The sequence below is a fragment of the Chiloscyllium plagiosum genome, chromosome 31, assembly GCF_004010195.1.
Source record: "Chiloscyllium plagiosum isolate BGI_BamShark_2017 chromosome 31, ASM401019v2, whole genome shotgun sequence".
Lineage (NCBI taxonomy): Eukaryota > Metazoa > Chordata > Chondrichthyes > Orectolobiformes > Hemiscylliidae > Chiloscyllium > Chiloscyllium plagiosum.
Genome location: NC_057740.1, coordinates 21,372,757 through 21,390,413, shown reverse-complemented (window position 1 = coordinate 21,390,413; position 17,657 = coordinate 21,372,757). Strand labels below are relative to the sequence as shown.

At 39.2% G+C, this 17,657-nt stretch overlaps 1 protein-coding gene across 5 annotated transcripts in view; it reads right to left on the bottom strand.

Moving 5' to 3' along the window:
- Positions 1-17,657, bottom strand: part of nfic (nuclear factor I/C) — a 479,978-nt gene that overhangs the window by 62,578 nt on the left and 399,743 nt on the right. For 2 of the 5 annotated variants that reach the window (XM_043721113.1, XM_043721117.1), the window contains one exon: positions 7,034-8,268. The exons of 1 other annotated variant lie outside the window; for it this stretch is intronic. In XM_043721113.1, coding sequence (XP_043577048.1) covers positions 8,164-8,268 — 105 coding nt within the window. In that variant the 3' untranslated portion in view covers positions 7,034-8,163. Of the gene's footprint in view, positions 1-7,033; positions 8,269-17,657 lie in introns of those variants that run through there. 2 more of the 5 variants (XM_043721115.1, XM_043721114.1) reach the window with 1 other exon arrangement.

Genomic DNA, 17,657 nt, shown 5'->3' with positions numbered 1-17,657 from the left:
AAGTGGTGGAGGCTGGTACAATTGCAACATTTAAGAGGCAGTTGGATGGGTATATGAATAGGAAGGATTTGGAGGGATATGGGCTGGGTGCTGGCAGGTGGGACTAGATTGGGTTGGGATATCTGGTAGACATGGATGAGTTGGACAGAAGAGTCTGTTTCCATGCTGTACATCTCTATGACTCTATACTGATTGACTTTGATGACTTTTATGATGCCAACAAACTTTTTTGTGGGACTTTATTCAAGTCTTTAGAGCTTGATGCCTGGATTGTCTTTATTAGCCAGCTGCTCCCACTGCTTGCTGAGCACATGTCTGGAGAGCCACCTGGTCTTCTGCAGACACATTTCTCTTCCTTTCCATCTCCTCCTCCATCAGTAGCTACGACACAACGTCTGAAAACAGAAGTGACCCCTCTCTCCTATGTTGTGGCATACTTCAATACTTCCCACGTTATAGTCACTTCCTACAGGATTGTCAGCATGTTTCAGTCACAACACCCCGCCCATATAAGAGGAGAAAGCTATTTTAAATGGTTAACCACTCATGGTATTAAGTGCTGCGGATGCACTCAGCCCAGTTAACATGGTCTGGGTGCAAAAATCATTTAGCTCAGGAATCAGTAAGAAGCCTGCACTGCATAGATCACAGTCACAGAGTCATAGAGATGTACGGCATGGAAACTGACCCTTTGGTCCAACCCGTCCATGCTGACCAGATGGCCCAACCCAATCTAGTCCCACCTGCCAGCACCCGGCTCATATCCCTCCAAACCCTTCCTATTCATATACCCATCCAAATGCATTTTAACTATTGCAATTGTACTATCCTCCACGACTTCCTCTGGCAGCTCATTCCATACACGTACCATCCACTGCGTGAAAATGTTGCCCCATTAGGTCTCTTTTATATCTTTCCCCTTTCACTCTAAACCTATGCTGTCTAGTTCTGGACTCTCTGACCCCAGGGAAAAGACTTTGTCTATTTATCCTATCCATGCCTCTCATGATTTTGTTAACCTCTATAAGGTCACCCCTCAGCCTCCGACACTCCAGGAAAAATGGCCCCAGCCTGTTCAGCCTCTCCCTATTGCTCAAATCCTCCAACCCTGGCAACATCCTTGTAAATCTTTTCTGAACCCTTTCAGGTTTCACAACATCTTTCTGATAGGAAGGAGACCAGAATTGCATGCAATATTCCAACAGTGGCCTAACCAATGATCTGAGGTAACCTTCTTCGCTGTCCACTACACCTCCAATTTTGGTGTCATCTGCAAACTGACTAACTATACTTCTTATGCACATATCCAAGGGGGATAACAGTGCAATGTACTCCTCATGTTTGTTAAGAGAGATGAGGTCTATCCAATTTAGCTTTGCTGCAATTTTGATCAGATGTTTTTCAGAATTATTCACGTTTTATTTCTAGTTATTTAATCATTCAATAAACTTGAAGATTACATGCAATCTGCACACCACTATTCTGATTTCACTTACTACTGTGAACAGTGACTCTGCACAGCTGCAATCACTATGCCACCTGGCATCTTTCTGGATTAAGGGCTATAGTAGGAATGATGCCAAATATCATCTTTGGTAGTTAACAAGGCATATTAAAAATTGTGAACATTCTGCCTACATAAGAAAAGGCCACACAAAAGCATTTCGCTTGGCTAAAAAGTGATTAAAAAGTTATTAATGCTAACAGAATGGGAAAGACTTTAACTGCATATCACAAACGCGAGCTAGAATGACCTTCGAGTGTTGAAATGATCAGATGTTTCACTCTATTTCTGTTGACCTTCATAGTCCTTTAACTTTCACTGTCATATGCCATTCCAATTTCCTGTTGCAGTGCAATGAATCTACCACTCTGAAGGAGGAAATACATGAAAATTCTCGAAATTATGGACCAAGGTTATGTTACTCAGTGAATTATGAATGAATTATTTTCTTTTATACAAATCTAAAGTAGGTAATTAAACTGGGAACATTTCATCAGCCACATAATTTTAATAAACACATGATTTCAAATTAGAAATTAAAAGAGATGGAGTTAAACGGAGTGTGTTTGAGCACATATATGTGCTTTGGATGGGAATGGGGATGGAGCATTGGTTGAGGGTGAGGTGTGAGAGACTTCAGGTGTTTTGGGTCCAGATTCATAATAATCATGAATGACCATTTGTGAGCTCAACAATTGCTTTCACATTCAGAGCTAAGCCCAAGAAAACAAATTGGAAATAGATGAATAGTCTTCATGTTCAAAATCCTAAATGGACTGCATATAATTTCAACCAGAAACTCTGATCTGCTGAACTCAAGTAAGACTCATATTAGAATGTTTGACCTTTCAGCTTAGCCACAATTATATTATGTAGCAGTTGTCCTTCAGAGGAGCCCCACTGTACTAACAAACTATTAACATCTAACCTCAGAATAAATCACCCTTAGATGCTTTTCACCGCAAGTAACAAAAATACAAGTTTCTGGAAAAACACCAACCCTGAAGCTTTCTAGTATGATTATTAATTAAATGTCTGCAAGCTGTTAATTTGCTAACTAAAGGAGAGATAAATTACAAGGGGAAACAATGACTAAGTAGATCATTAGTATCCACATGGAGAAAACCACTGATGTGTGTTTTAGGAGACCAGTGTTTGTATCTAATTAGTCCGATTAATATAACACTGACAGAACTATACTCAACAGGAGCACTCAGTTGAAAATATATGGTTAAGATCACAGAGAATGATTTGGTGAGTACAGAAAATGGATTGAATTTTTATGTTGTGCAGTATTAATGAAATATATCTGTTATGTTTGCTGCATTCTCAGCTGTTTCAAGGCTGCTGGAAGAGAGGTTAATGAATTTTATTCTCATGCAGAATGTAGCCCTTGATCAAAGGCAAGACTATATTTTATGTCAAACTCCTTCCTGACTGCAAATTGTCTCCTGCCATGACATGTCCGTGTCAGGAAAAAATCCATACATGCAATCAGGAATAAGTCGTAAAGCCGGAAGCAGTGTTTGAGCTCAAAATACAGTCAACAGAAAGAGCTTGGTTTAACCCTTTGAGGCTTACAATATATTTTCTATTCCAATATAAAACATTTAACCAGTTAAAGTTCTAGTGTTATAATGAGAAGCATCTCACTAATAATTACATTTAAATGCTTTGAGGAGAAGTAATCAAATAAGCAAGGAGATTCAAATAGAATATTTGTGACTGCATTGTGCATATATTCTATTAATCATAATTCAGTCTCAGTTAATTCAATTTTTTAAATTTGCATGAAAATAATAGAAAAAGTCTCTCCTGGTGCTTTGTGCTGTTTAATTTTAGGAACAAAACAAACTTTATTACATGACGTTGATAGTAACGTAATTTATACAAAATTATGATGAAGAGCTAGTAGCATAAGCATGAATAGCAGAAAATATATGTCTAGTGGCTGAATTCCATTCATTATACAAACAAACAAACAAATAAAACATGATAAGTGAGGGAAGTACTCTTCACGTGGCACATTGAATAATATCTGAAAGCCGTGTCCTTCTTTCCCTCAATTCCAGGTTTGAACCTTTTCAGACAGGTTTTCACCATTACCACAGTGGCAAAATGGCTCTAATCAGTCACAAATGAATTTGTATGAGGATAGTACAGTTGACTGTGTGAATAGCTGCAGGAAAGATGAGGACAGATGTAACTCTGACCATAATACATCTCTCCCCAGTAACATATCCTTGGCTGCTTCTCTTCCCATCAACATGCAACCCGCCTGTGACATCCTCCAAAAACAAGAAATCAGGTTTTACAAATAAGCTGACAGCATCAGCTATAAGTCCCCAAAATGTCACTCAACTTTTCGACTGCCTATGTTGTTACACTGCTTGTGTGAAATTCAATTTTTAATGAGTAGATCTTCAGACAATGTAGCAGATTGTGACTAAATTTAATTATCTAAAAGGTTTATAGTCACAATACTGGAAATTCTACAAATCTGCTGCAGCCATACACAATATTTCAACAGATGAGCTGCATCGTCATGGGCATTCATAAATACTAATTTATTCTCTATACTCCATATCTTAGTCCTTGATCATTTGTAATTCTTCAGCAGGTTACGCTCATTGCCACTAGTCTTTGAGTCGTCCTACCATCAGTCAGTAAAGGAAAGATGGAGCCAAGAAAAGCAGGAATTCTTTTTTAGATGACATAAAGACACTATAATTCATTGCTACCCATTCAGTACCTCCCCACTTTCATTGTCATCGTTTTTTTTTCTGGCTCAGGTGTACCAATAAGATCAAAAGACAAAGAAGCAGAAGTAGACACTTTAGCCGATCAAATCTGCTCCACCATTCAATGAGGTCAGGGCTGATCTGAATCTTCAATTTGACTTTCCTACCTCTTCCCCATATCCACTGATTCCTTTATCAATTAAAAATTGGTTCATCTCAGCCTTGTATATAATAAACGACTCATCCTCTGAGTTCCACAAGTTTACCACCCTCTGAGCAAAAAAAGTGCCTATTCCTCTCTGTCCTAAGCAGGCTGGGTGACTCCTTACACTGAAATATGTCTTCTGGTCTTAGACTCTCCCTCAGGTAGGAACAATTCCACGATACTTATCTTGTTAAACCATCTAAGAACCTTAATATTTCAATAAGGCCCTCTCAATCTTTGAACTTCCAATGAGTAAAAGGTCAACCTACTGAATATCTTTTCATAAGATAATTCCCATTCCTGGGATTGAACTATTGAACCCTTTGGACTACCTCCAAAGCTAGTATATCTTTCCTTTAATAAGGAGATCAAAACTGTTCATAGTATTCTCGGTGTGGTTTACTGTAGGCCTTGCATAGTTTTAAAAAGACTGCCCTATTTAAATGCAGGTCAATATTCCATTTGCCCTTCCTATTATCTGCCAAACATGAATTCTAGATTTTTATGATTTATGCGCAAGGACTCCCAAATACCTCTGTGCTGTAGCTTTCTGCAGTCTTTCTCTATTTTAGTAATAATCAGCTCCTCTATTCTTGCTGCCTAAGTGTGTAACTTCACATTTTCTCACATTATAGTCCATCTGCCAAGCTTTTGCCCTCTTCCTCAATTTGTCAGTCTGCAGATGCTTTGTGTCATCCTTAACATTTGCCTTCCCACTTATTTTTGTGTCATCTGCAAACTTGGCTACAGTACATTCACTTCACTCAGTCAATTCATTAATTAATATTGTAAGTAATTATGGTCCCAGAACTGATCCCTGTGGCACTCCGCTAATTACAGGTTGCCATCCCATGAATGATCCTCTTATTCCAAATTCCTCTCTGCTATTAGTTTGTCAAATTCTATACACATGCTAATATTCTACCTCCAACCTCATGGGCTCCTATCTTATTAAATACTTCATCAAACATGTTCTGGAAATTCAAATGTATTATATCTGTTGGTTCCTCTTTATCGAGCTTGCTTTTTGCCTACTCAAAGAATATTTGTCAGGAATTAGTTCCGCTTCATGAAACCATACTGCTTGTATTATATGTTTCTAAATACTCTGCTATCATATCTTTTATAACAGACTACAATATTTTCCCGATGACATGTTCATGGCATACAGTAACCTGTTTCTTGTTTCATTTCCTTTTTGAATAAATGTGCTGCATTGGCAGTTTTCCAATTCTCTGGAACTCTTCTATAATCTATGGTTACTTGGAAGATTACTACCAGTACATTCAGTATCTCTGTAATTATGTATTTTAATATCCTAGAACACAATGTATTAGGCCCAAGGGACATATCGGTCTTTGGCCCTCTTAATTTCCATTGCCCTTTATTTTCCAGTGATAGTTATTGTATGCATTTCCTCTCCCCTTTTGCCCCTTGATTATTTGATATTTTTGGAGTATTTTACCATGAGCATTTAAGCAAATCAATTATTCAACTCAAACAGAAATAGCTGGAAAATCCCAGCTGGTTTGGCATCATCTTTGGAGAGAAAGTGGAGTTAATATTTCAGGCCCAATGACTCTTTCTCAGAACTGATGGTATCTAAGAAAAGGATGGTTTTGTACAGCAGATGGAGTGGGTGTAGAGTATCGGCAGGAAGAAGACATACATCGACCTCTTCTTCTGTTGCCTTTGCCTCCATGCCCATTTCTTTGGACAACAGTCCTTTCTCATCCACAGACCTCTTCATCCATCTCCAACACTCTCCCTCCACCTGAACCCTTCCCTCTGGCCTTTTACCTACACTCGACCTGTTCACTGAAAACTGTCAACGTGACATTGGTCGCCACCCCCTTACCCATTCCAACCTATCTCCCTCTGAACTGACTGCACTCCACACTCTCAGATCCAACCCTGACTTTGTAATTAAGCCTGCCGACAAGGGTGGTGCTGTTGTTTGGCATGCCGACCTCTACACTGCAGAGACTGACGTCAGCTGTCAAATACCTCCTCCTATCTCCCCAGACCATCACTCTTCCATGGAACATCAGGCCATTGTGTCTACTGGTGATATACGTCAAGTTCATTCACTGTCATTAAGCAAAAAACCTGGTACTCACTTTCAAATGGCATTCTTGAACATGCATCTCCTGAACTGCAGCTGTTCAAGATGGCTCTCAAAGGCAATTAGGAATGAGAAAAGATTGTTGTAATTGCCAGCAACTCTGATAACCCATTAAATTTTTTTTAAAAAAACCTCCAGCCCTCTGAACAATTACTTTATTAATTTCAGGCGTCTGCTGTAAGCAAGAGGTACTTATGATGTGGGATGGGTCTGTTCATGAATGTCTTCCAGTTTTGTACTTTTATAAATACCACTCCACATCAGTAGCAGTCGCCATCACTGGCTTCATACTTGCATTCTAGAACATTACTCTGAATTGGCTCTATCTTGCCATATCAATGTACATCTAAAAGGCTTCCACAATACCTAGGGATATGGGCCAAGTGTTGGCAAATGGGACCAGATTAGTTTCGGATATCTGGGCAGTATGGATGAGTTGGGACTGAAGGGCCGTTTTCCATACTGTACATCTCTATGACTAATAACTTCTCCTCATTTCCTCCTCAGTGTTCACCACTCTTATGAAATGCTTCTTTCCATCTCTTAATTTCTGTAATGTTTTCTCTGTCATTTGACGGTATCAATTCTCATCCCTCTTTTCATACAATTACTTGTTCTTGAAGTTGTTTTTCAGCTATCCTCCTGTTCCTCTCAGCCAGTCTTCTTTCTGCTCATCCTGCAAATGCCTCCTTGTAACAAATTCCCTTTGAACCTGCTCTCACTTAGTCTGTATCTTTTTTGTTAGCAGCACCTTCCCTCTTCTGTGTAAACCACAAAACCAATCTCAGTATCTAAAAATCCAGTGCAGTTTGTCTCCATATTATGGTCAACAGGCATTTAATCTTTACAATAATTTGCATTTCTTCAGTCTGGTTGTACAATTTTCTGATTAATTTGGTGAATACATTTCTTTCAGATGACTAAATTATTATTGATTCCTGACAAGCATCAACCATAATTTCCATTATTGCAATTAAGCAGCTACTATGCGATACATCTGATCAAACCGAGATTGTGAAGTACAAAAGACACTCTACAGCAGCAGTGATTAAGATGGCGACAGCGACAGGGTAGGAAGGAACCGGGCTCCCGCTCCCACTCATCTGGCTGATCACATTTTTTTTGTTTCTTCTTTTTGTTTCATTTCTCCACATCTTCATTTCTCCTTTGTATCAAAGTTCACCTTTTCTTCTTTTCTGTGGCTGTGGTGGTGAAGGGTGATTGTGAGGGCCTGTTACAGCACTGGCAGTGTGGTGGATCCAGATGTCTGTTCCTTGTGGCCATAGCGGCTGCAGCTTTATCGTCAGTGGGCCTGGTCTGTTCCTCCTGGTGGCAGTGCAGCAGTTTCAATGGTGGTTATAGCGGAGGCAACATGGTGGTTCTGCTCCTTTCCTCGTGGTTATGGCGGCAAAATGGCAGCTTCGGGTGGCAACTGAAGTGGCAATGGCTTGACCATCAGAAACTTGGTGGGTCTGATCTGTCCCTCCTGGCTATGGCGGTGATGCAGTGGCTTCAATGTTGGCTTTGGTAGTGACAGGGTGGTGGCTCCGTTCTGGAAATCCTTGCTCTGATGGCCTCTGGGACAGCTTCAGCAGCAGCATCCCATAGCCACCCCATAAACTGAGATTGTCGTGAAGGGAACAAAAGATGCATGTTGACTTAATTTTGTCTTAATTTTTCTTTTTATAATTTTCTGTAATGAAAACGGAGCAAATTGCAGGAACTTAGACACACTGTATTTTCATTTTTTCATTCCCATGTTTCCCAAATCCCAATTCAGACCTCAGTTAAACTGAGTTGGTTAATTACTGAGTATTGAATAAGTGCTGACAGAAAGTTCACCAAACCAATGGCTCCATGGCAAACTATTTACCTATCCTTAACACTGACTTTAATCTTCACATAGAATGGGCAAATCAGATTGTCAGAGGTAGCTATGAGGAATAATTTTTATAGTATATTCAGGACTGTTTTCTATAACAATATATTGTGAATCCAAAAGCGTATCACTCTGTTTTAGACCTGGTGATATATCAAAGGGCAGGAATAAATTATGTAAGAGTAAAATATCCCCCAGAAACAACAGTGACCATAACATTGGCATTTAGTTCGGAACCTGGGTTAGAAACATGTGCTAAATTTAAATAAGAGTAATTACAAAGGAATGAGAGCAAAGATCACTGGAGTAGACTGGAAGATGAGTTTAGCAGCAAAGATGGGTGAGGTTCAATTGCAGACATTTAAGAAAATAGTTGCTAGCTCACAATAAAGATATATCCCAGTGAGAAAGAAGGGTTCCAGGAAGGAGATGAGCCAACAGTGGCTAACAATCATACTTGAGGAAGATGTCAAGTTGAAAGAAAAAACATAAACGGTAGCAAAAATGAATAAAATAAATAATAAAGGGGAATATAAACTTTGAAGATAAACTTGCAAGTAGTATCAACACAAACAGCAAGAGCTTCTTTAAATATACAGTATACAAGAAAGAAAGAAGTTAAAGTGAACAAAGGCCTCTGCGACAATGAGACTTGGGAAATAATAATAGAGAAGTAGGAAATGGCATACGAGTTGAATAACTAAAACCGAAAGAACTGCAACTGCTGGAAATCTGAAACAAAAATAGAAAGAAGTTAAAGTGAACAAAGGCCTCTGCGACAATGAGACTTGGAAAATAATAATAGAGAAGTAGGAAATGGCATACGAGTTGAATAACTGAAACTGAAAGAACTGCAACTGCTGGAAATCTGAAACAAAAATAGAAATAGCTGGAATATCTCAACAGGTCTGGCAGCATCTATGAAAGGAAATCAGAGTCCAGTGACCCTTCCTCAGAACTGATTGCAAGGGAAAGGATGGTTTTTATACAGAAGATGGGGTGGAGGGAGGGAGATAAAATAAACAATAGGGAGAGAGAGAGCCCAAAGGGAGAGAAAAAGAGTTGGACAGGCAAAGGAGTGGTTAACAATCAGCCTGCGGGAACAAATATCTGCTAATGGGGACTATTAATGGCTGACAATAGGTCATGTACATTCACAGCCCAGGTGATGCCAAGCCCTGGTGTGTGGGGGTGGGCAAAGCATGGTAAAAGGTGCTTAAGTACTAAAATTGTTGAACTTGATGTTAAGTCTCGAAGGTTTCAGGGTTTCCAGGCAGAAAATGAGGTGCTATTCTACCAGCTTGCGCTGAGCTCTGCTGCAGCACTGCAGCAGGCCTGAGACACAGATGTTGGCCAGAGAACGTGTTGAAGTGGATTGGCAACTGGAAACTCAGGGGGTTTTTTTGCAGACAGAATGTAGACTGTGCTTTGTTTCCCCAGTGCAGAGGAGACAACATTGTGAAGAGTGAATGCAGTAGACTGTATTGAGTGAAGTGCAGGTAAAGTGCAACTTCAACTGAGAGGTACATTTGGGCCCTTAGATACTGAGGAAGGAGAAAGTAAATGGGCAGGTGTCACCTCTTCTGTGATTGCAGGAGAAGGTGCTATGGGCTTGGAGGGGCTGGTTTAGGGAGTGAAGGAGGAAGAACCAGGGTGTTGCAGAGGGAACAATGCTTGCAGATGGTTGACAAGGGAGGGAAGAGGAACTATGATTATTTGGCAATGGATTAGCTACTATGCTCACTGCTGATTGCTTGGTTTGGGCAAATGTTGAAATTTATCTCTGTTCTGAATGGAGATAGATTTTTTTCCCCCAAACTATGATAGAAATCAGATGTCTATTGTTTGAAGTCAGGGGAAAACATAGACAGTAAGGGCTTGTAAAGTCATTGGCCATCACTTGGAAGCCTCCACATTTGCCAGGTTTGATAGGCACACAGCACTGCAAACAGGTCATAGGCCTTTGTGTTACAAAGTTAAACTTTCTGGTGTGTAGTCTCATTAATTATTTGTCAGTAGCTCATATGTTGTGTGCAGCAATGATACAATCTTGTGGCAGATAGTTAAAATGCAGACATCTGTACAATGCCCACATTTCTGTCAGGCCCAAAAGTGGTGCAACCCCCAGATTCCTTATTAACATGCAGATGACTGTACAGTACCTACTTTACTATCATGCATAAACTATGAATGCCTCATAAAAAATTACTGAGTCCTTGCGTAAGGCTATGCAAGAGTATTGGAGAAGACACAGATGGTTAGCCTCAGTATTATCAGTCCAATGCTGTTGGCTGCAGCTGGTGCCTGAAGGTTTATTCCCTACTGATCCACAAAATACATTGTGCAACTAACATGATGAATTCCACAGATCTGTTTGTGATTTTTCCAAGCTTGTGATAAATAACTGTCTAATGGATTTTAAATTCAACAAAATTAACCTTTCAATTTCTCTGGCTTCTTCCCACGATTATTGTATTCTATTGTGCTTCCTTTATTTGCAAAGAACTTTTGAGGAAAGGTAATTTTATCTATTGGTCATCCTATAGAAATAGTGACGTCAAGTAACATCACTTCTCTCATTTTATTCTTGACTTCCCTCCCAGCTCCTCATGTAAGACAATTACTAGTTTGAAGCTTCTTTTACCTGGGAGGTTTTTAGAAATGGGTTTCAAACTTACCATCCACGCTGCTGTGGAATGAAAAAAAACAGGCATGCAAAAGCATGACGGTTATATCCTTTGGTTTAAAGACTGGAAACCTGTCCATTCACAGTATCATGAACTGTTAACACTCACTTCCAAATGTGAAAAGACACTTTAACAGACAACCCCAACAGGCAGATAGCTGTACTGCCCTCTGTACAATATTCAATAGACCAATCTTTATTATGGAGATGGAAACATTTTTCACTGCTTGTATAAAACAATAGCCCAAAGATATTAGTATTCTTTTTAAGTGACTGACTATTCTCATTAAGTTCACAATATTTCAGTATTCTGAAGCAAATGTAAAACAAGGTCGACTGAAGATTTTGGAATTGCAACTGTCAGCTATCTTGGCACATTAAAATAGCTTCAGCAGCGAGTGGTAGGTCATCTGGTGACACAAATGTTTGCTCCCCATTAGATGTATCTGGCTTTGTGTCCCTGGCCCAGTGATTCAGCTGGGTTACAGAGCTACTATTGATGTGCTTCATTAAGGTAAAGTGCTGCAATTGTGAGTAGTGGAAGTAAAAAAATCATTCCACTCAAACACACCTTTGTATCAGCAGGTTATATGATCTACAATAACCTTTTGTTCTAGCTGAGAAATCTCCATCTGATTGGCTTTTACAGTTAGAGCAAAAAGGATTTGAAAGATCAAAATAGCACTTGAGTAGGTCAGATGTGTCATAATATCAAACTCAACAAGGTGATTATGCATTTTAATTCATAGGGATTTTCTCTAATCACTTGTATTTATTAAACTGAAAAATCCTCTGCTGCCACTGTGCATTATATTTCTGTGCTACTTCTAAATGGAATTTGTACATTGGAATTGTATGGAGCTTTTTCATATGCAGAGTGGATGCTACAACTTAGCTCTTAGCTTCCATCATTGTCAAACCTTGAGATTAAAGGAAGTCCAGGTATCAGGACGCTTAATTCTAAGGTCTCACAGTCATTCAGATTTTCAGTCTGTATCTCAGAACAAAATAACCCAACAATATTGATAATAGCAATCATACTCAGCACAGACGCCAAATTGATAAAGACATAAATAAATTGTGTCCATGAGTATGTCAAAGTGTAGCAAATTCAGCCTACCCTATTTAGGTTTTGCATTCAAGGGGCTGAATACTGATTAAATTCTGTCCTTGACTCTCAGTACTTGGTGTGCTTAGTGTACTAAGTATGGATATTCTGATTTACTATTTATACAAAAGACCTCATGACCTAAACTTTCAATACTTAAACTCAGCTGACTCTTAAGGGTTGAGACAGAATAGTGGTAAGCAAGGGCTGGGTGAGCAAGCAAACCTAAACCATGACACTGACGAAGCACCAAAAAAGTTTGAATTCCTAGGTGTTATTTCATGCCAGATATCCACTCAGTCACTGGCAGACATCACTACATGGCCAGCAAGAGGCAGCAGAAATTAGAATGACTGGAGTATCGCTGGAGAAGGAGTGGACAGTCCCTGGCATTCAGGTAGTTAGTCACAGGAGGATAATGGAGGGGACATTGGTCATGGGTGACTACGTGAGATTCCCAAGATTTCCTTATAGGGAACAGAGACAAGTAATATTAGGTAGGCAAAACAACTTACCTGTAGAAAAACATAGAAGGCAGTGTTTAAGAACTCCGCCACAGCATATTCATAAGGTTTAATGTTATAACACCATTTTTTTTTGACAATATTTTGGATGATATTTGTGATGGTGGATGTGAAGATTGGCAATTCTGGGAATGAAAAGCAAGCACAATGCTGCTACGGCACAGAACTTTAAACTGCAAAGCAAGTTTGCTTCATTCTGACAAACAATAAGGATCTCAAGAGTGACTGTGTGCTATTTACCTCGACTTAAAAACAACTGTTATTCTGGCTTCTCAGACAAATTATCAATTTTGAGCCACTTAAAAATATTTTTCTGCTGGATTGAGAATGTCCCAACTCATCTGACATGGGGTATTAAGGTTCATAACAATGATTTTTACCTCATCCTTGAGAGCTGGATTTTAGTCCTAGCTTTTGAACTGAAAGGGCAATGTGCATTTCTATAAAGATGCTCATTTTTTTTAAGGTTTCATATTTAAGGACTGTGGACTATTATCTGTGTTTAATGACACCAATCTGTGTGCGCCAAGATAACTACAAGCAATCTTGAGCATTTCGGACCTTATTTTTCCTTCCATTGAAAACAAGTAATTATTGGGTAGATTTTTTTTGTACAATGTTGATCTCTGCAGAGCTTCTTCTGTTACTTAACGTACGTGTGTTCTTGTATGTATGTGGTTGTTTCAAAGGGAAAATACTTAAATTTAAATATTTCCAACCGTGTGACAATCAGATTTACAATTTTACCAAAACACAAGTCCTGTTTTCTCAGTAAATCATTAATTTAGTTATTTATTAAAGAAATTCGGTTGATTAGCCTTTTTATTCTGAATCTAATATATATATAAACTACACAGGACATTGGTTAGGCCACTTTTGGAATATTGCGGCAATTCTGGTCTCCTTCCTATTGGAAGGACGTTGTGAAACTTGAAAGGGTTCAGAAAAGATTTACAAGAATGTTGCCAGGGTTAGAGGATTTGAGCTATAGGGAAAGGTTGAATAGGCTGGGGCTGTTTTCCCTGGAGGGTCAAAGGCTTAGGGGTGACCATATAGAGGTTTATAAAATCATGAAGGACATGGATAGAGTAAATAAACAAGGTCTTTTCTCTGGGGTGGGGAGTCCAGAGCTAGAGGGCATAAGTTTAGGATGAGAGGGGAAAGATATAAAAGAGACCCAAGGGGCAATTTTTTCAAACAGAGGGTGGTACATGTATGGAATGAGCTGCCAGAGGAAGTGGTGGAGGCTGGTACAATTGCAATATTTAAAAGACATCTGGATGGGTATATAAATAGGAAGGGTTTGGAGGGATTTGGGCCAGGTGCTGGCAAGTGGGGCTAGATTAGGTTGGGATATTTGGTCGGCATGGACGAGTTGGACTGAAGAGTCTACTTCTGTGTTGTATATCTCTATGACTCGAAATTAGTAACAGCACTGCACTTGTAATTTTATGCTGTGACTATGGAGCAGTGGGATTAGAGATAATCTTCTTCAGACACAGTCATAACATCAAACTGGGGGCACATTGCTGGGTAACTCAAAGCTACAAGCATGTAATTAGAAGTAAAGTGATAATAATTGAAATGTATAAAAGGTCTAGTCTTTGGCAAGTTTGGATATTGCCAGATCCAGTGGCATCAAGCTTGGGGGGGTGGGGGTGGAGTGTGTGGGAGGGGTGGAGTAAGGGGCTGGCAATGAGTCTGGGATTTGCTTTAATCATTATTCTGGAGTTAGAGAAGACTTAAGCCATAAGACATAGGAGTGGAAGTAAGGCCATTCGGCCCATCGAGACCACTCCGCCGTTCAATCGTGGCTGATGGGCATTTCAATTCCACTTACCCGCATTCTCCCCATAGCCCTTAATTCCTTGTGACATCAAGAATTTGTCAATCTCTGCCTTGAAGACTTTTAGCGTCCCGGCCTCCACTGCACTCTACGGCAATGAATTCCATAGGCCCACCACTCTCTGGCTGAAGAAATGTCTCCGCATTTCTGTTCTGAATTTACCCCCTCTAATTCTAAGGCTGTGTCCACGGGTCCTCGTCTCCTTGCCTAACGGAAACAACTTCTAACCCTCTGGCTTTTCCTGGGTAACTATCATACTTAAAAAAACCTCTACATTTCCTGATTTTGAGGCCTTTATTGGAGAATTCCAAACTTTCATTGGAATTTTCAATTTCCTGAGTAATTCCCTCAGAGTAAGTGGTGTCAGGATATCACACGGTCCTGAGGCACAACTGCAATCTATACTGCTGCCGTGAGTCTCTGGCTATTAGAAGATCTAGGCCATTGTTTATAGTTTATTGAAAACCCCTTACAATTCAAATGGAGATGCAAACCTATGAAAATTCTTACAGACATATTAATCATTTATAGTGAAGCATACATCCAGGCATTAGTATTCCTGAGCTATTCATTAAATTTGCTGATCTGCGAGATAACATTTGTAGAGATTTCAATTACCAGAGCTTCAATCTTCTGTTACTGACCACAAGCAATGTAAGTTCTGGATGGCACTGCTATTGATTACAGCCTTTATGATATAGCTCTAATGGGGAAGAAAGCAAACAGTGGGGACAACTCAGCAGAAAATATTTCTGCTCTGATTAATTTTTCAAAATCACTTTTAGGTCTAAATCATCCAAAAGGCTGGGATCAATTGCTGTGTAATGATATAACTCTGACATGAACTCAGAGGAAATCCAGAGTTCACCACTATCAGAAACTGTGCTCTAATTATCCTTTTTGTTAATTTTGGGTGAGTAATTTTCCAACCCAGGCCCCTGGATGTAAACAGAATGTTTTAACTCTTCCTGTGTGTTTTGTTTTCAGGTCATTGTGCCTTTGGATAATGTCCATGATACTTGCCTTTCCTCATATGCGTTAATTTTTGATTTGCTTTGATTCATTATTGTCACCTGTACTGAGGTATAGTGAAAAGTATTGTTTTGTGTGCTAACTAGGTAAATCATACCTTGCGTAAGTATATCATGGTAATAGAACAGAATGCAGAATATTGCGTTACATCTACAAGTAAGATGCAGAGAACGATCAACTCTAATATGTGAGAGGTCTATCTGATAACAGCTTCATAAATGTTGCCAAGGGATAACTTGAGGTGTGCACAGTGAAGGAGATGTTCTGATGCCTGACTATCTCAGAAATGTATAAATTTCTTGCTTTATGAATGTACATTGTCATTTCATGGTTGTAAAATTAAACACTAATACTGTATTATTATGGAATTGTGTTTCCCACCTTTCTCATCATTTGTGGAATACTTGCATGATTTATCAGAGGCAATTCTTATGGACACAAGTGCAAAGTTACAAAATGTTAAAAAGATCATCGAAATCATCATTCACCTTCTTGGTAGTGGCATGATACCCCAGTGATGGGATTTGTTTCCTAATTGTGGTAACTGATCATTCGCCATCCACTTATTTGCAAGGTACCATGAGCAAGGGAACCCCCAGTGGTGGGTCAGTCTGGAAACCATGGTTCAAGTCTCCTGTTCCTCCCAAATAGGCAAATTTTGTACTTAACATATAACAAATCTACTATGCCCAAAATATTATCTCCTGAAGGAAATCTATCTAATTAGTTTTTGAATGGATCAACTAACTGACTCCCGCCAACCTTCAAGGGAGCACAATCCATTGATCAATCACTTGCTCACTGAAATATTTTTACTGTCTGTAAGTTTTGAATTTAACCCGATTCAAGTGGTTCTGTTCTTCAGTTCTATTGATCTGATCAAGGTGAGATACCTTGTTATAATTTTAGATTATTTAGTCTGTTTAGGTTTCTTAAGACAGCAACAATAATGACTTTAAATCTTTTTTCACTTAAGGAAACATGTTTAATTTACATAAATTTCATGATAAAATATCTCAATCCATTCTTTTCTATCCTTTTAATGGCTGCAGTATTCATTATTACTGCAACAACCAGATCTGTACATTCTTCAAAATGGGGAGTTCCATTAGTGATTTATTACATAACAGGAATACCTTAGTATTCTGGTTTGATATTGACTTCTGAACATATCAAATATATAATTAGTTCTTTGCTTGTTGTTTAAAGGCACCTTTAACTGGAGGAATTTCCCAACACCAGAGCCATTCCTAAATGTAAATAACCCCTCCAGGCAACTGAAGACAATGTGCATCCCAAACCTTTTGATATTGCAAGCTGTCATTGAAATATATCTTTTTCAAATGATCTCAGAAACCATTTGAATTGGGTTGGAAGTCATTAACAAGCTGGGAATAATTTATAAGGATTTAGCTTAACAACTAAAATTTTACAACCAATTTCAGAACTAGGCAAGGTTTACTTGTGCTTGGCAATCCAACTATTTGTAGACTGAAAATCAAATTATGTACTTTGTCATGGAGTGACAAAGTCTGCTGACAGCTGTCCACTTAAGAAAGGATCTGCAAGTTAATCTAATTGGCCATTAAACATCACACTACTGAACCAACCTATCAGATCTGGATTTTTGGAAAAGCTACCAGCTCTGTATTTAAAGGCATGCCATTAATTGTAATCATTCATGGGATGTAGGCGTTGCTGATAAGGCTACCATTTATTGCCCATCCCTAATTGCCCTTGAGGAGGAGGGGGATAGCAGTCTTCTTGAACCGCTGAAGTCTGTGTGATGAAGCTACTCCCACACTGCTGAAATGTAGGGAGTTTTAGCAATTACTGTATCTTTTTTAGGTAAAAACAATGACTGCAGATGCTGGAAACCAGATTCTGGATTAGTGATGCTGGAAGAGCACAGCAGTTCAGGCAGCATCCGAGGAGCAGCAAAATCGACGTTCAGGCAAAAGCCCTTCATCGGGAATAAAATCAGAGAGCCTGAAGCGTGGAGAGATA